The sequence below is a fragment of the Thalassophryne amazonica genome, chromosome 18 (genome assembly GCF_902500255.1).
Source record: "Thalassophryne amazonica chromosome 18, fThaAma1.1, whole genome shotgun sequence".
NCBI classification, from domain to species: Eukaryota; Metazoa; Chordata; class Actinopteri; order Batrachoidiformes; family Batrachoididae; genus Thalassophryne; species Thalassophryne amazonica.
In genome coordinates this window covers 68,696,814-68,722,431 of record NC_047120.1, presented here as the reverse complement: position 1 = coordinate 68,722,431, position 25,618 = coordinate 68,696,814, and the positions used below count along the sequence as shown (strand labels likewise).

The window sequence follows — 25,618 nt, the reverse complement described above, 5'->3', positions numbered from 1 at the left end:
AGATGTATCGAATGCATTAGCGCACACAAGTGATGGAGCAGCTATGGCGGCTAGTGCAGTGTCATTCCACGGAGCCGCCGCAACCAGACCGGGACTGCACAGTCGGCCGATGACGCAATGTTCACCTGCAACCCAAGACAGTGCCCAGCCTTTGGCAAAGTATGTTCCAAATGTCATGGAAAAAACCATTTGCCAAACAATGCTTTTCAAAAGCAAAGGAAGGACGGAGAGGGAAGTCTGTAAATGTGATTGAGGATACAGACTTAAGTGACACTTTCTTTGTTGGCATTGTTAACTGTGAAGATGAGTCACAAAAAGTGAACAGCATTGCCAAAGAATGGCACAATAGTTACAATGAGACTGGACACAGGTGCAAAAGGAAATCTTATAAGTATGTCAGACATAAGAGATATGCAGATAAAGCTACAAATACGTAGCAAAGGCTCTGAAATAAAAGACTACAATGAGCAGCCTATTCAGTGTTTAGGCACTTGTAAGTTAAATATGACTGTCAGAGGCAAAGTGCACCATGTACTGTTTTCAGCTGTGAACCAAGGATGTGAAACACTTTTGGGTGACAAGTTGTGTGAAGAACTAGGGCTGGTGAAAAGAGTGTACTGTATCGGTGCAAAGCCAAGCACCTCACCATACTCTGTAGACTCATTCCTACAGCACTTTACAGATGTGTTTAAAGGGTTTGGTACACTGCCTTTCACATGCAAAATCCAGCTCAAAGTAGGTGCACAGCCATGCACCACGCAGAGTGCCAGCACTACTACGTGAAGCCCTTAAGAAAGAGCTAGACAGAATGACCAAACTAGGTGTGATCAGAAGAGCCTACAGATTGGGTCAACTCAATGGTAGTCACCAAGAAGAAGAATGGAGAGATGAGAACATGTATGGACCCAAAAGATCTCAATGAGAATATAAAGTGAGAGTACTACCAAATACTCACACGCGACGAAATCATCAGTGTAATGGCAGGAGCGACCTACTTCACAAAGCTTGATGCATCACAAGGCTTCTGGCAGTTAAAACTAGATGAAAGCAGTACCAAGTTGTGTACCTTTAATACACCATTTGGGAGGTATTGCTATCTCTGACTGCTATTTGGGATAAAGTCAGCTCCAGAAATATTTCACAGAGCTATGGAACAAATCATTGAGGACTTGGAAGGAGTTCAAGTCTAGACTGACGACATTATCATTTGGGCTCTACTCTCCAACAGCACAATCAAAGACATTGCAAAGCGCTAGAGCACATCCAAAAGTACGGGCTAAAACTCAACAAAAACAAGTGTGAGTTTGGAGTACAGGAAATACTCTTCCTTGGAGATAAACTTACAGCTCAAGATGTTGAACCAGACCAAGAGAAAATAAAGGCGATACTGAACATGCCTACGCCAACAGACAAGACAGGTGTGTTATGCATTATGGGGATGGTCAACTTTATTGGCAAATTCATTCCCAATCTCACTGCAAAGACATCCTGCATTCGTGAACTGCTGCACAATGACTCTGACTTTAAACATGAGAATGAGTGGCAAAAGCTTAAAAAGACACTAACTACAGCACCTGTCTTAGCTTTCTATGACCACACCGAAAAGATCAAAGTGTCAACTGATGCTTCAAAAGATGGTATTGGTGCCGTTCTCCTCCGGGCCGAGGACAAGCACTGGAAACCTGTGGCCTATCTAGGTCCATGACCAACTCGGAATGCAAGTATGCCCACATAGAAAAGGAGTGTTTGGGTGTGGCCTATGGTTTAGAGCATTTTCATAGCTACATATATTGACTGCCGTCTTTCATTGTGGAGGCTGACTTCCGACCACTGGTCTCCATGATCAAGAAAAATCTAAATGAAATGTCCCCAAGGATCCAGCGCTGAATGATGAAAATGCAAAGATACAACTCTGAACTTGTTTATACGCTCGGAAAACACTTGATTCTTGCTGGCGCTCTCTCTAGAACACCTGAGAGCAACTATGTTAGCACAACTGATGAGGACACTGAATGTCATGTGAACATGGTGGCTACATTGTTGCCCATGTCAGACACAAAGTCAAGACAAATAGTAGAAGCTACCAGACAGGACAAAGAGCTACAGTGTGTCACTCACAACATTGAGGAGGGGTGGCCTGCTGGTTCATGTCCACAGTTTTACCATGTTCATGGTGACCTAAGCTCAGTGGATGGACTACTACTCAAAAAGGGGAGGGTTGTTATCCCAGAGACTTTGAGATCAGATGTGCTTAACAGGATTCATGAGGGCCATCTCGGGATTGAGAAGTGTAAAAGGAGATTGAGGGAGTCAGTCTATTGGCCTGGTCTAAACAAAGACAATGAGACACTACGCAAGTGTGAAACATGTCAAAAACACAGGAGTAAACAAAGAAAAGAGCCAATGGTGGAAATGCAGTTGCCCACTACACCCTGGGAAAACGTGTGAATGGACTTATTCCATCTTAAAGGTAAAGACTATCTTGTAGTAATCGACTATTACAAACATGTCATCAGCATCTGTCATAACACACGCTAACCCCATCTTTGCCAGACATGACATTCCCCACACTGTGATCAGTGACAACCGCAGACCACGTGAAACCACACCAGCCCAGGACCTCCACATCCAGCATGTTCACCTCCAAGATTGTCTGAGACCAGCCACTCGGACAGCTGCTGAAACAATAGGTTTGCATAACCAAAGAATTTCTGCACAAACTCTTGCTTGCCTCTACTGGTGGTTGGCTCTCACTGCGGTATTGTATCACTTCCTTTTCCGGAGCACAGCGGTGTTTTGCTGTATCTGTTAGCTGTTTAATCTGCGCAGTTAGATTGATCTAGTTAGCTAGATAACGATTTGTTTCACAGTGTAATCTTCACGTGCCTTAACTAAAGCACTCCCTCTGCTGAATCACCTCTAAATTATTTACACATTATTCACTTTGTGTGTTTTTAGGAATCCGCTAGCTTAGCACAGCTACTAGCTCTTAGCCGGTTTAGCATGACGGCTTCTCCTGTCTCTCCCGCACTTTTCTGCTCTGGGTGTGAAATGTTTAGTTATTCCTCGGCCTCCTTTAGCAGTAATGGTACTTGTAATAAGTGTAGCTTATTCGTAGCTTTGGAGGCCAGGCTGGGCGAATTGGACACTCGGCTCCGCACCGTGGAAAATTCTACAGCTAGCCAGGCCCCTGTAGTCGGTGCGGACCAAGGTAGCTTAACCGCCGTTAGTTTCCCTCTGGCAGATCCCGAGCAGCCAGGAAAGCAGGCCGACTGGGTGACTGTGAGGAGGAAGCGTAGTTCTAAACAGAAGCCCGGTGTACATCGCCAACCCGTTCACATTTCTAACCGTTTTTCCCCACTCGACGACACACCCGCCGAGGATCAAACTCTGGTTATTGGCGACTCTGTTTTGAGAAATGTGAAGTTAGCGACACCAGCAACCATAGTCAATTGTCTTCCGGGGGCCAGAGCAGGCGACATTGAAGGAAATTTGAAACTGCTGGCTAAGGCTAAGCGTAAATTTGGTAAGATTTGTAATTCACGTCGGCAGTAATGACACCCGGTACGCCAATCGGAGGTCACAAAAATTAACATTGAATCGGTGTGTAACTTGCAAAAACAATGTCGGACTCTGTAGTTTTCTCTGGGCCCCTCCCCAATCGGACCGGGAGTGACATGTTTAGCCGCATGTTCTCCTTGAATTGCTGGCTGAGTGGTGTCCAAAAAATGAGGTGGGCTTCATAGATAATTGGCAAAGCTTCTGGGGAAAACCTGGTCTTGTTAGGAGAGACGGCATCCATCCCACTTTGGATGGAGCAGCTCTCATTTCTAGAAATCTGGCCAATTTTCTTAAATCCTCCAAACCGTGACTATCCAGGGTTGGGACCAGGAAGCAGAGTTGTAGTCTTACACACCTCTCTGCAGCTTCTCTCCCCCTGCCATCCCCTCATTACCCCATCCCTGTAGAGACGGTGCCTGCTCCAGACCACCAATAACCAGTAAAAATCTATTTAAGCATAAAAATTCAAAAAGAAAAAATAATATAGCACCTTCAACTGCACCACAGACTAAAACAGTTAAATGTGGTCTATTAAACATTAGGTCTCTCTCTTCTAAGTCCCTGTTAGTAAATGCTATAATAATTGATCAACATATTGATTTATTCTGTCTTACAGAAACCTGGTTACAGCAGGATGAATATGTTAGTTTAAATGAGTCAACTCCCCCGAGTCACACTAACTGCCAGAATGCTCGTAGCACGGGCCGAGGCGGAGGATTAGCAGCAATCTTCCATTCCAGCTTATTAATTAATCAAAAACCCAGACAGAGCTTTAATTCATTTGAAAGCTTGACTCTTAGTCTTGTCCATCCAAATTGGAAGTCCCAAAAACCAGTTTTATTTGTTATTATCTATCGTCCACCTGGTCGTTACTGTGAGTTTCTCTGTGAATTTTCAGACCTTTTGTCTGACTTAGTGCTTAGCTCAGATAAGATAATTATAGTGGGCGATTTTAACATCCACACAGAGGCTGAGAATGACAGCCTCAGCACTGCATTTAATCTATTATTAGACTCAATTGGCTTTGCTCAAAATGTAAATGAGTCCACCCACCACTTTAATCATATCTTAGATCTTGTTCTGACTTATGGTATGGAAATTGAAGACTTAACAGTATTCCCTGAAAACTCCCTTCTGTCTGATCATTTCTTAATAACATTTACATTTACTCTGATGGACTACCCAGCAGTGGGGAATAAGTTTCATTACACTAGAAGTCTTTCAGAAAGCGCTGTAACTAGGTTTAAGGATATGATTCCTTCTTTATGTTCTCTAATGCCATATACCAACACAGTGCAGAGTAGCTACCTAAACTCTGTAAGTGAGATAGAGTATCTCGTCAATAGTTTTACATCCTCATTGAAGACAACTTTGGATGCTGTAGCTCCTCTGAAAAAGAGAGCTTTAAATCAGAAGTGCCTGACTCAGTGGTACAACTCACAAACTCGCAGCTTAAAGCAGATAACCCGTACGTTGGAGAGGAAATGGCATCTCACTAATTTAGAAGATCTTCACTTAGCCTGGAAAAAGAGTCTGTTGCTCTATAAAAAAGCCCTCCGTAAAGCTAGGACATCTTACTACTCATCACTAATTGAAGAAAATAAGAACAACCCCAGGTTTCTTTTCAGCACTGTAGCCAGGCTGACAAAGAGTCAGAGCTCTATTGAGCCGAGTATTCCTTTAACTTTAACTAGTAATGACTTCATGACTTTCTTTGCTAATAAAATTTTAACTATTAGAGAAAAAATTACTCATAACCATCCCAAAGACGTATCGTTATCTTTGGCTGCTTTCAGTGATGCCGGTATTTGGTTAGACTCTTTCTCTCAGACTGTTCTGTCTAATCTAATAGATTACAATTTGTTCATGTAAATGGGGAATCTTCTTCACAGACTAAGGTTAATTATGGAGTTCCACAAGGTTCTGTGCTAGGACCAATTTTATTCACTTTATACATGCTTCCCTTAGGCAGTATTATTAGACGGCATTGCTTAAATTTTCATTGTCTCAGAGTGATGCTGAAAAACTAATTCATGCATTTATTTCCTCTAGGCTGGACTATTGTAATTCATTATTATCAGACTGTCCTAAAATTTCCCTGAAAAGCCTTCAGTTAATTCAAAATGCTGCAGCTAGAGTACTAATGGGGACTAGAAGGAGAGAGCATATCTCACCCATATTGGCCTCTCTTCATTGGCTTCCCGTTAATTCTAGAATAGAATTTAAAATTCTTCTTCTTACTTATAAGGTTTTGAATAATCAGGTCCCATCTTATCTTAGGGACCTCATAGTACCATTTCACCCCAATAGAGCGCTTCGCTCTCAGACTGCAGGCTTACTTGTAGTTCCTAGGGTTTGTAAGAGTAGAATGGGAGGCAGAGCCTTCAGCTTTCAGGCTCCTCTCCTGTGGAACCAGCTCCCAATTCAGATCAGGGAGACAGACACCCTCTCTACTTTTAAGATTAGGCTTAAAACTTTCCTTTTTGCTAAAGCTTATAGTTAGGGCTGGATCAGGTGACCCTGAACCATCCCTTAGTTATGCTGCTATAGACTTAGACTGCTGGGGGGTTCCCATGATGCACTGAGTGTTTCTTTCTCTTTTTTCTCTGTATGCACCACTCTGCATTTAATCATTAGTGATTGATCTCTGCTCCCCTCCACAGCATGTCTTTTTCCTGGTTCTCTCCCTCAGCCCCAACCAGTCCCAGCAAAAGACTGCCCCTCCCTGAGCCTGGTTCTGCTGGAGGTTTCTTCCTGTTAAAAGGGAGTTTTTCCTTCCCACTGTCGCCAAGTGCTTGCTCACAGGGGGTCGTTTTGACCATTGGGGTTTTTACGTAATTATTGTATGGCCTTGCCTTACAATATAATGCGCCTTGGGGCAACTGTTTGTTGTGATTTGGCGCTATATAAATAAAACTGATGGATTGATTGATTGACAAACTGTCAGAAACCGTCTCAGGGAAGCTCATCTGCATGCTCGTCGTCCTCATCGGGGTCTCGACCTGACTCCAGTTCGTCGTCGTAACCGACTTGAGTGGGCAAATGCTCACATTCGCTGGCATTTGGCACGTTGGAGAGGTGTTCTCTTCACGGATGAATCCCGGTTCACACTGTTCAGGGCAGATGGCAGACAGCGTGTGTGGCGTCGTGTGGGTGAGCGGTTTTCTGATGTCAATGTTGTGGATCGAGTGGCCCATGTTGGCGGTGGGGTTATGGTATGGGCAGGCGTCTGTTATGGACGAAGAACACAGGTGCATTTTATTGATGGCATTTTGAATGCACAGAGATACCGTGATGAGATCCTGAGGCCCATTGTTGTGCCATACATCCAAGAACATCACCTCATGTTGCAGCAGGATAATGCACGGCCCCATGTTGCAAGGATCTGTACACAATTCTTGGAAGCTGAAAATGTCCCAGTTCTTACATGGCCGGCATACTCACCGGACATGTCACCCATTGAGCATGTTTGGGATGCTCTGGACCGGCGTATACGACAGCGTGTACCAGTTCCTGCCAATATCCAGCAACTTCGCACAGCCATTGAAGAGGAGTGGACCAACATTCCACAGGCCACAATTGACAACCTGATCAACTCTATGCGAAGGAGATGTGTTGCACTGCATGAGGCAAATGGTGGTCACACCAGATACTGACTGGTATCCCCCCCCAATAAAACAAAACTGCACCTTTCAGAGTGGCCTTTTATTGTGGGCAGTCTAAGGCACACCTGTGCACTAATCATGGTGTCTAATCAGCATCTTGATATGGCACACCTGTGAGGTGGGATGGATTATCTCAGCAAAGGAGAAGTGCTCACTATCACAGATTTAGACTAGTTTGTGAACAATATTTGAGGGAAATGGTGATATTGTGTATGTGGAAAAAGTTTTAGATCTTTGAGTTCATCTCATACAAAATGGGAGCAAAACCAAAAGTGTTGCGTTTATATTTTTGTTGAGTGTAGAAACTTTACCACAACAACCTGATCTAAGAAGGTCAACTCGAGAAATAAACAGACCGGACAGATTCAACTTATAAGAATAAACATAGAAGGAGATAAAGTTGTTCAATGCACTTATTGGACTGTATTTGTTATCAGCATGTTCCTGAGTTGAATTGGTTTGTTGCCAGATATTAATGGTTAATGCTTTTTTATTAAAAAAAAAACCATGGTAATAAACTGTAAAATAATGGTGATAATTTTCCTCCGTTTAATACACAGTATTTATCTTCAAAGAAAGGGGGATGTAATGAACAGTTGTAATTACATGTGTTCCCACACGAGGGCGCTGTGTTGGTAATGTGAGCATTAGAAAAAGTGAACGGCAATGTATGATGGCTGCAGCTGCAGGTTCTGTGATTAAAAACGGCTGCCTTTTTCTTTTTTTGGCAAATATAAAAAGCCTCATCCTTCGTCCTCCAAACACGAACACAACAATAACAATAACCCCTAACCATAACAAGGCTGCACCACATATGAAGCGCTGTAACTAGGTTTAAGGATATGATTCCTTCTTTATGTTCTCTAATGTCATATACCAACACAGAGCAGAGTAGCTACCTAAACTCTGTAAGGGAGTTAGAGTATCTTGTCAATAGTTTTACATCCTCATTGAAGACAACTTTGGATGCTGTAGCTCCTCTGAAAAAGAGAGCTTTAAATCAGAAGTGTCTGACTCCGTGGTATAACTCACAAACTCGTAGCTTAAAGCAGATAACCCGTAAGTTGGAGAGGAAATGGCGTCTCACTAATTTAGAAGATCTTCACTTAGCCTGGAAAAAGAGTTTGTTGCTCTATAAGAAAGCCCTTCGTGAAGCTAGGACATCTTTCTACTCATCACTAATTGAAGAAAATAAGAACAACCCCAGGTTTCTTTTCAGCACTGTAGCCAGGCTGACAAAGAGTCAGAGCTCTATTGAGCTGAGTATTCCATTAACTTTAACTAGTAATGACTTCATGACTTTCTTTGCTAACAAAATTTTGACTATTAGAGAAAAAATTACTCATAACCATCCCAAAGATGTATCGTTATCTTTGGCTGCTTTCAGTGATGCCGGTATTTGGTTAGACTCTTTCTCTCCGATTGTTCTGTCTGAGTTATTTTCATTAGTTACTTCATCCAAACCATCAACATGCTTATTAGACCCCATTCCTGCCAGGCTGCTCAAGGAAGTCCTACCATTATTTAATGCTTCAATCTTAAATATGATCAATCTATCTTTGTTAGTTGGTTATGTGCCACAGGCCTTTAAGGTGGCAGTAATTAAACCATTACTTAAAAAGCCATCACTTGACCCAGCTATCTTAGCTAATTATAGGCCAATCTCCAACCTTCCTTTTCTCTCAAAGATTCTTGAGAGGGTAGTTGTAAAACAGCTAACTGATCACCTGCAGAGGAATGGTCTATTTGAAGAGTTTCAGTCAGGTTTTAGAATTCATCATAGTACAGAAACAGCATTAGTGAAGGTTACAAATGATCTTCTTATGGCTTCGGACAGTGGACTTATCTCTGTGCTTGTTCTGTTGGACCTCAGTGCTGCTTTTGATACTGTTGACCATAAAATTTTATTACAGAGATTAGAGCATGTCATAGGTATTAAAGGCATTGCGCTGCGGTGGTTTGAATCATATTTGTCTAATAGATTACAGTTTGTTCATGTAAATGGGGAATCTTCTTCACAGACTAAAGTTAATTATGGAGTTCCACAAGGTTCTGTGCTAGGACCAATTTTATTCACTTTATACATGCTTCCCTTGGGCAGTATTATTAGACGGTATTGCTTAAATTTTCATTGTTACGCAGATGATACCCAGCTTTATCTATCCATGAAGCCAGAGGATACGCACCAATTAGCTAAACTGCAGGATTGTCTTACAGACATAAAGACATGGATGACCTCTAATTTCCTGCTTTTAAACTCAGATAAAACTGAAGTTATTGTACTTGGCCCCACAAATCTTAGAAGCATGGTGTCTAACCAGATCGTTACTCTGGATGGCATTTCCCTGATCTCTAGTAATACTGTGAGAAATCTTGGAGTTATTTTTGATCAGGATATGTCATTCAAAGCGCATATTAAACAAATATGTAGGACTGCCTTTTTGCATTTACGCAATATCTCTAAAATCAGAAAGGTCTTGTCTCAGAGTGATGCTGAAAAACTAATTCATGCATTTATTTCCTCTAGGCTGGACTATTGTAATTCATTATTATCAGGTTGTCCTAAAAGTTCCCTAAAAAGCCTTCAGTTGGTTCAGAATGCTGCAGCTAGAGTACTGACGGGGACTAGCAGGAGAGAACATATCACACCCGTGTTGGCCTCCCTTCATTGGCTTCCTGTTAATGCTAGAATAGAATTTAAAATTCTTCTTCTTACTTATAAGGTTTTGAATAATCAGGTCCCATCTTATCTTAGGGACCTCGTAGTACCATATTACCCCATTAGAGCGCTTCGCTCTCAGACTGCGGGCTTACTTGTAGTTCCTAGGGTTTGTAAGAGTAGAATGGGAGGCAGAGCCTTCAGCTTTCAGGCTCCTCTCCTGTGGAACCAGCTCCCAATTCAGATCAGGGAGACAGACACCCTCTCTACTTTTAAGATTAGGCTTAAAACTTTCCTTTTCGCTAAGGCTTATAGTTAGGGCTGGATCGGGTGACCCTGGACCATCTCTTGGTTATGTTGCTTTAGACGTAGACTGTGTTTCATAATTATTGTATGGCCTTGCCTTGCAATGTGGAGCGCCTTGGGGCAACTGTTTGTTGTGATTTGGCGCTATACAAGAAAAAAGTTGATTGATTGATGAACAGAATTTGTAGTTATTAATAAGGTAGTGGATATTTTGCCGGACCCGGCAAACTTACAGCTAGCAATGTTTTGCCGGATCTCCTGTCTGATTGGCTCATTCAAGTGACGTCATCGGTACCAGAACCTGTGATGAAATCAGCTCCGGCAAAGTTGAACTGGATGATATTTCGTTGTATGCGGCTTGCGCTGTTTTGCCTGCCGTCTAAATTTATTCACTACTATGATGTTATTTGAACTAGCCAATCAGCAATGAGATCTGGTCAAATATGCTAGGTGCGTGTTTGCCATATCTGGCAAAATATCCACTGCCTATTAATAAAGCTACGCACAAATAGCCACTTCCTATTCAAATAGTCATTCTCTCTAGCATTACTGAACCTGGGTTTTACACTGTGCACTTTTTTTTCTATTAAAATGCATGTTAGTACATAATTTGATCAGTCAATGTTATGTATATTCAAATTATTTTCTGAAAATAAAGCATCCCCCATCGTCAAAGGCTTATAATACCTCGGTGTTAATTATTTGTAGCTGCAAACTTTTAAATCGTCTTTAAAGATAATTGGCGGTGTGTTAACTTGTTAAAAAATGCTACGATATTCTGAATACAGGTCTGTTTTCTTATTTTTCTTCTTTATCCAAATAAATATTTTGATAAATGAAAGCAAGTTATTCAGTTTTACTCGGTGCACGGGCCTTTACCTGGATCTTCATGACTCGGGAGTTTTTGTGGTCTTCTCTGGTTTGTAGTGTTTTACGAGTATTTGTGTTACCTGCTGAAGAACGACAGAAAACTGGGCCGTCGGGTCGGGAGGCATCTCTCCGAACAGCAGGTTGGTTCTCATAGAGTCTGCACTCACAGCCGTTTTCTTGCGTTTCGTCATATAAATAGATTTACTTTTGAATTTTCTTTGGAATCCAGTCGTAGGCTCCAGGTCCCCGGAAGACTTCAGAGACAGAACCAAAGTTTTCTGTTCCGGCTTTTCCAAAGAGTCCAGCATCAGCTGCAAATTGTCCTTGACTGACAAGCATTTCTGCCATTTGTCCGCTTTCAGTCTGAGAAATCTCAGGACAAACTCTTTCATGAAGTTTAATCTTTCGTCCTCGCCAAACGCTTCAGCCATCTCCGTCCCGGGTCAGTGTTTGAACTGATTGATTGTTTACTAGTATCTATGGTAACGCGTTGCTAAGGGAACAGAAGGCGGTGGCCCGGGAAAATTTAATCCACCTGAAACTAAATGTTCTTTGTTCACATACATTATTGTTCATTGTTCACATTGCCACTTTGTTCAGGCTGTTTTTTGTTTGTTTGTTGTTGTTGTTGTTGTTTTGCTTTTTGGAAAAGTGAAAGATATTATTATTATTATGGTTACCTGGGGGAGACCATGTTGCTTGTTACACTTAGTTATAACACTCCTCAGACTCACTAAAGAATGTAGATAATGTAGTTATTTATAAATTCATAGTCATTCGGGAAAGACTTGGACAGAGCAAATATTTTATTATCTGTCCGTTTATCTCTAATCTGGATCAGAAAGCTGCAGTTGTCACCGCTGACCACGTGGTGGCGGTAGAGCACTAGATTAGCAAAAATCCATATCAGTGCCGTTTGGTACTCTATGCAGTGCAGACAGAAGATTTTTAATCCTTGTTTTATTAAAAGAAAAGAAAGAAACTGCGTCTCGGAACAAGTTCTTGGATCTAGTTTTAAAGCGGCCAAACTATGTGTTCTCCTTTTGGGGAGTTTTTACCCCATAATAATAATAATGATAATAATAATAATATTAATAATAATAATAATACATTGAACCTTATGCTGTTGCAATTCCCATTTCTAACCAGCAGAGACAAGCAACAAGCTTAAATTTGAATAATACATGGTTAAGATGTAGTTTCAGATAAAGGTGTCAACACAGCAGGTAGAAGTCATACTTTTTTTCTCCCCTGTCTGCATATATAGTTATGGTAAATGCCACACTGGCAGAACCATTTATATACATAAACACACATATATGGATATCTGTAATTTGTTCTTGCAAGACAGATAGTATGTAGTGCATGAGTGAACGTGGTGTGCGTTAGAGGTGGGCGGATCGATCCTAATATCCATAATATTGATACCAATGCTGGTATTGATATTGAATGATCCTTGTGTAAAAAGATCGATACTCAAGCTTTTTTTCTCTCGCGCATGCACTGACTGCTGCGCACGCACATTCATCAAAGTCTACTCTCTGTCTGTAAGAGCAGTGCTGCACTGTGTCACACATCACAGAGCAGCTCACCCTTGTATTGTGGTTTGTCAGCCCTCTACCTCAGGAGATTTTATTTTAAGTTGTGTTGAGTGATATATATTTTTTTAAACAAAAGTGTTGATTGTGATAATAAAGTATTTTGTTGTCATGTACGTTTGGCGAAATTCTATCCTAGGTCTTTTGGATCCTTTGGATCTATGAAGCTTAAATATGAAAAAGTATCGGTATCGGTATCGGCAATACTGGGCCTGTATTTACTTGGTATCGGATCAATACCAAAATTCCCGGTATCGCCCTCCTCTAGTATGCATGTGTGACCCCCCCATCTGCCCTTCCCGATCAGCCAACAACATCCTACTCAAAGCCAACAGACAATTTCTTTCAGGAAGGGCCAACCACCAAAACAACACGAAGACAGACAAGAACGAAAGACAAGTGGCGACAGCAATATCTGTGAAGTGATGGAAAGTGAGACATCAAGGAGACGGGACCCCAAACAGTACAACCTATCAGGTCAAGCAACCACACATGAACAAGCAGTGACAGCAACAGTCTGTTGTCTAGTTAGTGAGCATTCATACCATAATGTAGGACACCAGAGTCTTGATACCCTTGAGAGTGCCCAAAAACGAATTGTGGTGACGGTCAACACAGCAGGTAGAAGTCATAAATTAGTACAACATGAAATAATTTTGTTTTAAATCCTCAAGAACATTGTGGAGAAAGACATTTGATGATAATTATTATTATTTGTTGCACACTTTCATAAATATCAGCATTAGATCAGAGTTTCAGATCTTGAGCATGGGAAGGATGCACTTTTAAGCTCTGGATAGTAATAATAATTATTATTATTATCGTTAATGCTGCATTTTTCCAACCATAGAAGCCAAATGCTATCCAAATTAAAGCTACAGTATGTAGGTTTGAGTGTCATCTAGTGGTGAGGTTGCAAACTGCATTATGCCACCTCTGTCCACGGCGTTGTTTCTTTTCATGTTTTTGCTTCTTTGATGATGAGGATTCCTGCTCCCTTGCCCTTTCCTGTAATAAGCAGTGGTGGCTTTTCAGTAGGGGTGATCATGCAACGCACCACCAAAGAAGAAAGAGGAAAAGAGTTCAGGAATTTGTCTGTCACTTTCTTTCTTGTCTGCACAGTTTGTCCAGCCTCTGAATCATCGTTGTGCTTTGTGAAGTACCACACCTTTGGGACAACTTCAGCCATGTTGAATGATCGCACTGACCACTCTCATAGACTTCAGAAATCCATTTTCTATATCTTCTCTATAACTTCTACAGGCAAGTCTTCTGAGCTCTGTCTTCTACAGTGGTCAGGAGAAACCTGAATGCTGGGGAGGGTTTGATTCACCTGACATTTTAACAGGAGTTAGCAAAAGGTCCCAGACGTTCCTAAACAGTGGAAAAAAAATGGAAAATAGTTGGTAATTGTCACAAACAGTGTGGCTAACATGTGCTAACAGTTGTTAATCTTTGCCCATTGTTATTTGAAACCACTTTCACAAACATTTGTGCTCATGTTGCTAAATGTTGCTAATGACAGGCAAACCCTAATTTTTTGCCAACAAAGTTGTTAAATCCAAAAATTGCAACATTTGTCAGCATTCACCGCTCTGTGAGATACTACCTTGCTAATGTTTTACCATTTTTATTCGCAAACAGTTGCCAGTGATCACTAAACATCACTGAAACCTCTTTTCTTTTTAACTACATATAATTAATTATATTGGTGTCCAATTTGTGAGCAGAGCTCCAAGTAAAACGTGAGTAACCAGCCTAGTGAACCTGCATTATTTAATTTGATTTCTTCATTATTAAAATGACATTTTATACAGTGATTTGGTTTGGTTGGATTCATTTAGGTAAAAATCCATATATGTCAAATGCACATCTAAATATTGCAGAGGACGACACAAAGTATACATCACACTGATTTCCACTGTGGCCCAAAAGAAGATACATGATCAGCATGTGTGCAACAGAAAATTCAGAAAATTCACCACGATGCCGTTAGCGGTAACCTGTCGACACATCCTCATTCCTGTCACGTAACGCTAAACTACGCTGACTTCATAAACCAGAGGCACAGCCAAGTTGGAAATGATCAACTGCCCAAAATACTGAGCGTGCATGTTGTCTTACTCAGAGCACGTCAACAATCTGGGATGTTGCAGACATTCCTGAGTCTAACCGTAGTCGTAAATGATTTGTTCTTGATCCATTTCCAGCATGTCTGGTTTGGAGTCCACATACACCTGGTCAGAAAATGTGTCTTCCCTGATGTCTTTAGGGTCTCAATGATGGTTATGTTTTGAGGCTGAGGTGAGGTTTGTGGCTACCTTCACATGTATTCTGCTGATGTGCAAAGTGATAATCTGCCCGTGTGCACATACAGACGCTGAGGGACACATACAGACGCAGAGGGACATATACAGACAAGAAGGACACATACAGACAAAAAAGGACATACAGACACAGAGGGACATATACAGACAAAAAGGGACGCATACAGACACAGAGGGACACATACAGACACAGGGGGACACATACAGACAAAAAAGGACACATACAGACACAGAGGGACACATACAGACAAGAAGGACACATACTGACACAGGGGACATATACAGACACAGAAGGACACACACAGACTCAGGGGGGACATATACAGACACAGAGGGACACATACAGACGTAAAGAGACACATACAGACACGGAGGGACACATACAGACACAGAGGGACAGATACAGACACAGACAGAGAGACACAGACAGACACAGAGGGACATATACAGACACAGACAGAGAGACACATACAGACACAGAGGGACATATACACACACAGAGGGACACATACAGACACAGAGGGACATATACAGACACAGGGGAGCACATACAGACACAGAGGGACACATACATACACGGGGGGACAGATACAGAGGGACATATACAGACACAGAGGGACATATACAGACACAAAGAGACACATACAGACACAGAGGGACATATACACACACAGAGGGACACATACAGACACAGAGGGACATATACAGACACAGGGGAGCACATACAGACACAGAGGGACACATACATACACGGGGGGACAGATACAGAGGGACACATACAGACACAGAGGGACATATACAGACACAGAGGGACATATACAGACACAAAGAGACACATACAGACACAGAGGGACATATACAGACACAGAGGGACATATACAGACACAGAGAGACACATACAGACACAGAGAGACACATACAGACACGGGGGACAGACACAGAGGGACACATACAGACATAGAACACAGAGGGACACATACAGACACAGAGGGACATATACAGACACAGAGAGACACATACAGACACCAAAGGATACATACAGACACAGAGGGACACATACAGACACAGATAGAGAGACACATACAGACACAGAGGGACACATACAGACACATACAGAGAGACACATACAGACACAGAGGGACATATACAGACACAGAGAGACACATACAGACACCAAAGGATACATACAGACACAGAGGGACACATACAGACACAGACAGAGAGACACATACAGACACAGAGGGACACATACAGACACAGAGGGACACATACAGACACAGACAGAGAGACACATACAGACACAGAGGGACATATACAGACACAGAGGGACACATACAGACACAGAGGGACACATACAGACAGAGGACATCCATCTGTGACAGTGATGAAATGTCAAAGGCTTCACTGAGGTGAATTTTGACATACTTGGTAATCGTACCTGGATGAAGACATTCAGGGTTACGCAACACTGACATTGACCCAGTGACTCACTTTCGCTCAATGAATGACCTCTGGCTGACCTTGCCAGGGCAATTCTGGGATCCACCTAAGGTGTCCCACTTTGTGGTCCAAATTGTGTTGAAAATCAAATTGTTAGCTCTGACCTTTGCCCAAATGAATTCTTTCCAGGTTAGAGACAATGTCCACGTGTGCCAATCTTTGAGTGTAATCCTTATATTTTGACCTTTGAACCAAATTATCTTGACGTCAGTGGGTGACATTTTGTAACTTTGAACTTGCACATACCAGTTCCAAGATTTCCACTTCAATGTGAGTGCCAAGTTTGGTGCCAGCTGGGGTGAAAATTTTAAGTTTTGACATTTTAACCCCAATGACTTGGACACCAGTGGTTGCCATTTCTCAGCTACAACCTGACATGGGGCAGTTCCAGGTCCCACTTCGATGTGAGTGCCAGGTCCCACTTGCGTAACCTGTGCGTGTGTGTATGTACTCTGCACTCCGTCACGCAGCCTCAACACCTGAACTCACTCTCTGCCGTAGGAGGCAGACGCTCCAGCCACAGGGCTAAAACCCACGGGCCCAGCTCCTGTGGCCAGAGTGTCTTTTGGCACTGGGGGGTGAACTTTAATGACTACCATATGCACAGCGATAAAGTGATAAAGCAAAAAATATTTTGTGATTCATCGTATTAGGCCAAACTACCTCGTTAGTTTGCTAAGTGCAAACATGAATTAGCTTGAACAGCGTATGTCTCTAACATTGGCTGTGTCTCAGTTCAGGGGTCACATCCTTCTGAGGCTGCATGTGTCAACCACGTGCGACCGGATCGTCTCCTTTAAAAGGTTTGTTGGAAAGCGGCCGACGAATGCAGCATTTGTCACCTCGATAGTGAAGGATGCCACAGGCGTATCCTTCAATTATTTTTTTAACCAAGACAAACTGGTTGGAAAATATTTATATAAAAAAACTAATGAATTTTAAAAAAGACACTTTTGGGCTCCATATGATAAATAAGTCATCTTTATAAGTATAAATAATAACTGAAAAATGATCACTGAGTTATGCCCACTAGAATATCTGTTAAGGTTGCTAGGCGACTGGAGGTAGGGGCGGGAAAAGCTGATCACACAATAACAAAATGCTGTGTGGGCAACAGCGCAGGAAGTTGAGGTGAGGATATCTGAGTCCACTCTGACATGGCCAGTTACCACCGGAGGGGGCTACAGAACAACACTTCAGCACGCGCTCGCCACATGTCTGAGGTGAAGTTTACTCCCTGATAGTGACCTCATGCTCGTAACGGCGGAATGCCGAGCAAAACCAACATTCTCAGTGATGGTAATTAATAATAAACACTCCGAGGGAACTGAGGCCATTTGATTTCGCCGGCCCCCAAATGCACTAAACATACCAAAATCATGCGGACACCACAAGTGGGATGAGAACATGTGATTGCATCCCGTTTCTCTCTGTATACGATCTGTGCTCAGACCAGATCCAAGTTATTCCTGGCAAAGCCGGGTAACCAAGAAGTGTGACGCAGAGTCTGAGGATATGCCACAGTTCATAAAAGCATGTGTTTTAGTAAAATCCCTGGACACTGAAAGCGGTTCGGACCCCGCTGAGCTCCGAGGCCTTCTGAGCATTCCCGCTCTGACAGCACCTGACATCCGACACGGGTTGTGCATGAATGTGTTGCAGGAATCTGGCGAATACCTCAGCCTTTTGGGAATGCCAGTAATCCAAGTCGGTTCCCAAACACTCCTGAATGATAGCACCACTTAGAGTAAATAAGTGGTACAAGGTTCAGAGCAAATCACAGACGGAGGGGGGAAAAAACCATTATGAATGTTGACCTTTAAAACAATGTTTGACCTTTGGTAAATTTGATCTTGCCCTGGTAATTCCAGATCCCATCTCCATAATGTACGTGTTCTGTTCCAACCCTTGTCCTTGTTTTGTGGTTTGTTTGGTGATTATCGTGGCTTCATGGTCACTGTTCCTTTGTTTTATTTGTTTGTCTGTTTTACCCATCAAATATGGCCATCGGGTATTGCAAAGACTTTGCATGCGTCTGTCCGTCCGTCTGCCTGTGTTCATCGTAAGTCCAGCTCTGTTACTGCCAGTCTTCAAATTCACAGGGAACATTCTTGGAACACAGACCTTGAGCAAGTTCAGAGATGGTTAACCTTGATCTATTTTAAGAAGTCACATTCTTTTTTACTCTGTTCCTTTTTTTTTTTTTTTTTTTTTTTTGAGGAGTGGGAATGACAGCCAATCAGAGTAGAGCGGCACCGTGACGTCAGTGGCTGCTGGTCTAGCTAGCTGCAAACTCTGTTTCGTTTGTGTGTAAATTTAACCTCTTTGTCATATATTATGTAAAAGCTAGCACGAAATAAACACGTCCAAAACTGAAAACGCTATTTTTGGAGCCTGATAATACCTCTGGAGAGATTTACAAGACATTTTGCAGATGCCAGCGTGCAGGCTAACTTCCACTAATTCAAAGCTAACTTCCACTCTGGTCAAAAGCTCATGTATGCGCACACGCACGGCCTCCTGCAGATGGCATTAAAACGTAAATAATATATTGTTTATGATTGATTGATAGAGGGACTTTATTGAACATATACAAATTGTATGTAAGACAATAGGCTCTTAATCTTTCTTCTTTGTCTTTCGGCTGTTCCCGTTAGGGGTCGCCACAGCAGATCAATCGTTTCCATCTCACCCTGTCCTCTGTATCTTCCTCTGTCACACCAACCACCTGCATGTCGTCTCTCAGCACATCCATGAACCTCCTCTTTGGTCTCCCTCTTCTCCTCCTGCCTGGTGGCTCCATCCTCAGCATCCTTCTCCCTATATACCCTGGGTCCCTCCTCTGCACATGTCCAAACCATCTTAATCTCGCCTCTCTGACTTTATCTCCAAACCGTCCCACCTGAGCTGTCCCTCTGATATGTTCATTCCTAATCTTGTCCATTCTTGTCACTCCCAAAGAGAATCTCAACATCTTCAGCTCTGCCTCCTCCAGCTCTGCCTCCTGTCTTTTTGTTAGTGCCACTGTCTCTAAACCATACAACATAGCTGGTCTCACTACTGTTTTGTAAACTTTCCCCTTCACTCTTGCTGATATTCTTCGGTCTTAAATCACTCCTGCCACCTTTCTCCACCCACTCCACCCTGCCTGCACTCTCTTCTTCACCTCTCTACCACACTCTCCATTACTTTGAACAGCTGACCCCAAATATTTAAACTCATTTACTTTCACCACTTCTACTCCTTGTAACTGCACTATTCCACTGGGCTCCCTCTCGTTCACACACGTACTCAGTCTTGCTTCTACTGACTTTCATTCCCCTTCTCTATCTCCACTTCTCCAGACTAGACTCAACTTGCTCTCTACTCTCACTACAGATCACAATGTCATCTGCAAACATCATAGTCCACGAGGACTCCTGTCTGATCTCATCTGTCAACCTGTCCATCACCACTGCAAACAAGAAAGGACTCAGAGCTGATCCTTGGTGTAATCCCACCTCCACCTTGAATGAGTCTGTCATTCCGACTGCGCATCTCACGGCTGTCACACTATTCTTGTACATGTCCTGCACTACCCTAACATACTTCTCTGTGTGTTTGTGTGTGTGTGTGTGTGTGTGTGTGTGTTATGGACAGGCTTGGGGAGTAACGGAATACATGTAACGGCGTTACGTAATTAGGATACAAAAAAAAAAGGTAACTGTATTCCGCTGCAGTTACAGAAAAAAGACGTATTCAGATTACAGGTATATTTAGTAAAACTGGGGATTACTTCGCAGGATTACAATTTTAATGCATTTTATGATATTATCCAGGGTTCTAGCTAGCGCAAACTTGCATTACGGCCCTTTACGCTATAATTTTGCACCGTTACGCTTATTTTGGACCGTTACGATTTTCAATACACCGTCTGTAATCAACCGTTTCTGCAGCGCGACTCCAGTTTGAAGCGTGTACGAGCCAATGGCTCGTGGCTCGTTGATTCGCTGCTCTTCAGAAGCGGTAAGTCCGCTTCTTAACCCCTCTGAAAGCCATTAAAATATCATGAGTCACTTTTGTGTGGATTAAAGTCATTAACTGGGACTCTGGTCTTGTTGCAGTCGAGAAACGAGAATCGGCCTCCGTTTTGTCACAGCTTTAAATGCTGCGCGGCTCTCTGCCGAGATGGAGTCCGCTCGGAATTAATAACTTCAAAACAAATCGCCGCTTTAAATAAAATGACACCTCTTACAAACGTTGCAATACAGACAATAAATGACAGTCGACTAAAACGTTTTTTTTCTCCCAAAATGAGACGTGTTGCATTCTTTATAAACCTGACCTGCAGCACATCTGCAAGAGCTCATCTCATAGGTATGGAAAGACATTCGTGCCAATAATAATGTCTGAAAGGAAATGCTTTTTGACAAAAACTAACAGATTTTATTTCTGTTTATGTCCAGAGATCAAGGATCCACCATGTAGAGTTTATTATGTCCAGAGTTTAAGGATCCAGTAACCAATTTTATATTTATTTACATTAAGACTCAATAAAATGTTCAATTTCAATTTAATCAGCTTATAAAGCGCCAAATTACAACAAAAGCCATCTCAAGGTGCCTCACACAGAACAGTTCAACATAAACAAATTAAAATAAATAAATAAAAATAAAAAAATCAAATACCTAATTAAAAACAGAAGTAAAATAATAAAACATAACAAAATAAAAACTACTCATAAGAAAGAGAATAAAAATAGGTTTTAAGTCTTGACTTAAAAATGTCCACGGACTCAGACTGCCTCACTGAGGTCCATGTACTGGCTAACCCAGAATGAGACGGCCCACTCAACAAACTAATAACTGTATCGGAATACATTTTTAAAGTAACCCTCCCAACCCTGGTTATGGACAAAACACCTCAAAAACAGTTGGATGCCACGCAGCAGATAATGCATATATTATAAAAATGTTTTATTCTGTGATACAAGCATCAAATTTGGCACAATGGTACTTGTTATTGGTTGTTGGTCTACTTTTTGCAAAAAAAAAAAGCAAAAAAAAAAAGCTGTTTGCCACTTAAGTTTCCAAGATGGTGGCGATTTTTAAGAAGAAGAAGAGCCTTTATTGTCATTGTACATACAGTTGTGCTTAAATGTTTACATACTCTGGCAGAATATTTGTTTTTTTGAACATTTTTCAGAAAATATGAATGATAACACAAAAACTTTTTTTCACTCATGGTTAGTGGTTGGGTGAAGCCATTTATTGTCAAACAGCTGTTTCCTCTTTTTAAAACATAATGACAACAGAAACAACCCAAATGACCCTGATCAAAAGTTTACATCCCCCTGTTCTTCATACCGTGTGTTGCCCCCTGTAACAGTCTTTTGTGGTCATTGTGGACGAGGCTCTCTGATGGTGAAGCTGCCACTGAATATGTCTTGAACTTTATTTCCATCAGTTATGAAGAAATACAAACAGTATGACACTATGTGGTAAATCTGTGTGGAGTAGACAGTTCTCTTAGCTTCATAGTGAAGTAGAGCAGAGGAGGATATTCTTCCACCAAAACAGATCCAATCTAGGTTTGCATCTCAGATGTACCTTCTGGCAATTTGTAGCTAAACTTTCAAGTCTTCTTTTTTAAGAAAATCCTCCTCTACACCACTTCATCATGAAACTGTGTAACTGGTGACTTGGATAGATGGAGAGCTGATGATATTTTCGAGGAAATGTGGACTGAAAAACACCTTTTTTTTTGTATATCTCAACATCCAAGAAGGCTAGATGGATGATCAATCAATTTTTCAATCAATTTTATGTATATAGCGCCAAATCACAACAAACAGGTGCCCCAAGGCGCTTTATATTGTAAGGCAAGGCCATACAATAATTACGTAAAAACCCCAACGGTCAAAACGATCCCCTGTGAGCAAGCACTTGGCGACAGTGGGAAGGACTGTTAAAACTCCCTTTTAACAGGAAGAAACCTCCAGCAGAACCAGGCTCAGGGAGGGGCAGTCTTCTGCTGGGACTGGTGGGGCTGAGGGAAAGAACCAGGAAAAAGACATGCTGTGGAGGGGAGCAGAGATCAATCACTAATGATTAAATGCAGAGTGGTGCATACAGAGCAAAAAGAGAAAGAAACACTCAGTGCATCATGGGAACCCCCCAGCAGTCTAAGTCTATAGCAGCATAACTAAGGGATGGTTCAGGGTCACCTGATCCAGCCCTAACTATAAGCTTTAGCAAAAAAGGAAAGTTTTAAGCCTAATCTTAAAAGTAGAGAGGGTGTCTGTCTCCCTGATCCGAATTGGGAGCTGGTTCCAGAGGAGAGGAGCCTGAAAGCTGAAGGCTCTGCCTCCCATTCTACTCTTACAAACCCTAGGAACTACAAGTAAGCCTGCAGTCTGAGAGCGAAGCGCTCTATTGGGGTGATATGGTACTATGAGGTCCCTAAGATAAGATGGGACCTGATTATTCAAAACCTTATAAGTAAGAAGAAGAATTTTAAATTCTATTCTAGAATTAACAGGAAGCCAATGAAGAGAGGCCAATATGGGTGAGATATGCTCTCTCCTTCTAGTCCCTGTCAGTACTCTAGCTGCAGCATTTTGAATTAACTGAAGGCTTTTCAGGGAACTTTTAGGACAACCTGATAATAATGAATTACAATAGTCCAGCCTAGAGGAAATAAATGCATGAATTAGTTTTTCAGCATCACTCTGAGACAAGACCTTTCTATGCAAATGTAAAAAAGCAGTCCTACATATTTGTTTAATATGCGGTTTGAATGACATATCCTGATCAAAAATGACTCCAAGATTTCTCACAGTATTACTAGAGGTCAGGGTAATGCCATCCAGAGTAAGGATCTGGTTGGACACCATGTTTCTAAGATTTGTGGGGCCAAGTACAATAACTTCAGTTTTATCTGAGTTTAAAAGCAGGAAATTAGAGGTCATCCATGTCTTTATGTCTGTAAGACAATCCTGCAGTTTAGCTAATTGGTGTGTATCCTCTGGCTTCATGGATAGATAAAGCTGGGTATCCTTTGCGTAACAATGAAAATTTAAGCAATGCCGTCTAATAATACTGCCTAAGGGAAGCATGTATAAAGTGAATAAAATTGGTCCTAGCACAGAACCTTGTGGAACTCCATAATTAACCTTAGTCTGTGAAGAAGATTCCCCATTTACATGAACAAATTCTAATCTATTAGATAAATATGACTCAAACCACCGCAGCGCAGTGCCTTTAATACCTATGGCATGCTCTAATCTCTGTAATAAAATTTTATGGTCAACAGTATCAAAAGCAGCACTGAGGTCTAACAGAACAAGCACAGAGATGAGTCCACTGTCTGAGGCCATAAGAAGATCATTTGTAACCTTCACTAATGCTGTTTCTGTACTATGATGAATTCTAAAACCTGACTGAAACTCTTCAAATAGACCATTCCTCTGTAGATGATCAGTTAGCTGTTTTACAGCTACTCTTTCAAGAATTTTTGAGAGAAAAGGAAGGTTGGAGATTGGCCTATAATTAGCTAAGATAGCTGGGTCAAGTGATGGCTTTTTAAGTAATGGTTTAATTACTGCCACCTTAAAAGCCTGTGGTACATAGCCAACTAATAAAGATAGATTGATCATATTTAAGATCGAAGCATTAACTAATGGTAGGGCTTCCTTGAGCAGCCTGGTAGGAATGGGGTCTAATAGACATGTTGATGGTTTGGATGAAGTAACTAATGAAAATAAGTCAGACAGAACAATCTCAGAGAAAGAGTCTAACCAAATACCGGCATCACTGAAAGCAGCCAAAGATAACGATACGTCTTTGGGATGGTTATGAGTAATTTTTCTCTACTAGTTAAAATTTTATTAGCAAAGAAAGTCATGAAGTCATTACTAGTTAAAGTTAAAGGAATACTCGGCTCAATAGAGCTCTGACTCTTTGTCAGCCTGGCTACAGTGCTGAAAAGAAACCTGGGGTTGTTCTTATTTTCTTCAATTAGTGATGAGTAGTAAGATGTCCTAGCTTTACGGAGGGCTTTTTTTTTATAGAGCAACAGACTCTTTTTGCAGGCTAAGTGAAGATCTTCTAAATTAGTGAGACGCCATTTCCTCTCCAACTTACGGGTTATCTGCTTTAAGCTGCGAGTTTGTGAGTTATACCATGGAGTCAGGCACTTCTGATTTAAAGCTCTCTTTTTCAGAGGAGCTACAGCATCCAAAGTTGTCTTCAATGAGGATGTAAAACTATTGACGAGATACTCTATCTCACAGAGTTTAGGTAGCTACTCTGCACTGTGTTGGTATATGGCATTAGAGAACATAAAGAAGGAATCATATCCTTAAACCTAGTTACAGTGCTTTCTGAAAGACTTCTAGTGTAATGAAACTTATTCCCCACTGCTGGGTAGTCCATCAGAGTAAATGTAAATGTTATTAAGAAATGATCAGACAGAAGGGAGTTTTCAGGGAATACTGCTAAGTCTTCAATTTCCATACCATAAGTCAGAACAAGATCCAAGATATGATTAAAGTGGTGGGTGGACTCATTTACATTTTGAGCAAAGCCAATTGAGTCTAATAATAGATTAAATGCAGTGTTGAGGCTGTCATTCTCAGCATCTGTGTGGATGTTAAAATCGCCCACTATAATTATCTTATCTGTGCTAAGCACTAAGTCAGACAAAAGGTCTGAAAATTCACAGAGAAACTCACAGTAACGACCAGGTGGACGATAGATAATAACAAATAAAACTGGATTTTGGGACTTCCAATTTGGATGGACAAGACTAAGAGACAAGCTTTCAAATGAATTAAAGCTCTGTCTGGGTTTTTGATTAATTAATAAGCTGGAATGGAAGATTGCTGCTAATCCTCCGCCCCGGCCCGTGCTACGAGCATTCTGGCAGTTAGTGTGACTCGGGGGTGTTGACTCATTTAAACTAACATATTCATCCTGCTGTAACCAGGTTTCTGTAAGACAGAATAAATCAATATGTTGATCAATTATTATATCATTTACTAACAGGGACTTAGAAGAGAGAGACCTAATGTTTAATAGACCACATTTAACTGTTTTAGTCTGTGGTGCAGTTGAAGGTGCTATATTATTTTATTTTTTTTGAATTTTTATG

The 25,618-nt window shown here is 41.6% G+C and overlaps 1 protein-coding gene across 1 annotated transcript in view; it reads right to left on the bottom strand.

The window, feature by feature from the left end:
- The window catches only part of dnah9 (dynein, axonemal, heavy chain 9), a 396,633-nt gene extending 385,141 nt beyond the window's left edge, over positions 1-11,492 (bottom strand). Inside the window, exon 1 of the mRNA XM_034193818.1 lies at positions 11,142-11,492. Within this exon, the coding sequence (XP_034049709.1) occupies positions 11,142-11,492 (351 nt within the window). The remainder of the gene's footprint in view (positions 1-11,141) is intronic.
- Positions 11,493-25,618: the final 14,126 nt, after the last annotated feature.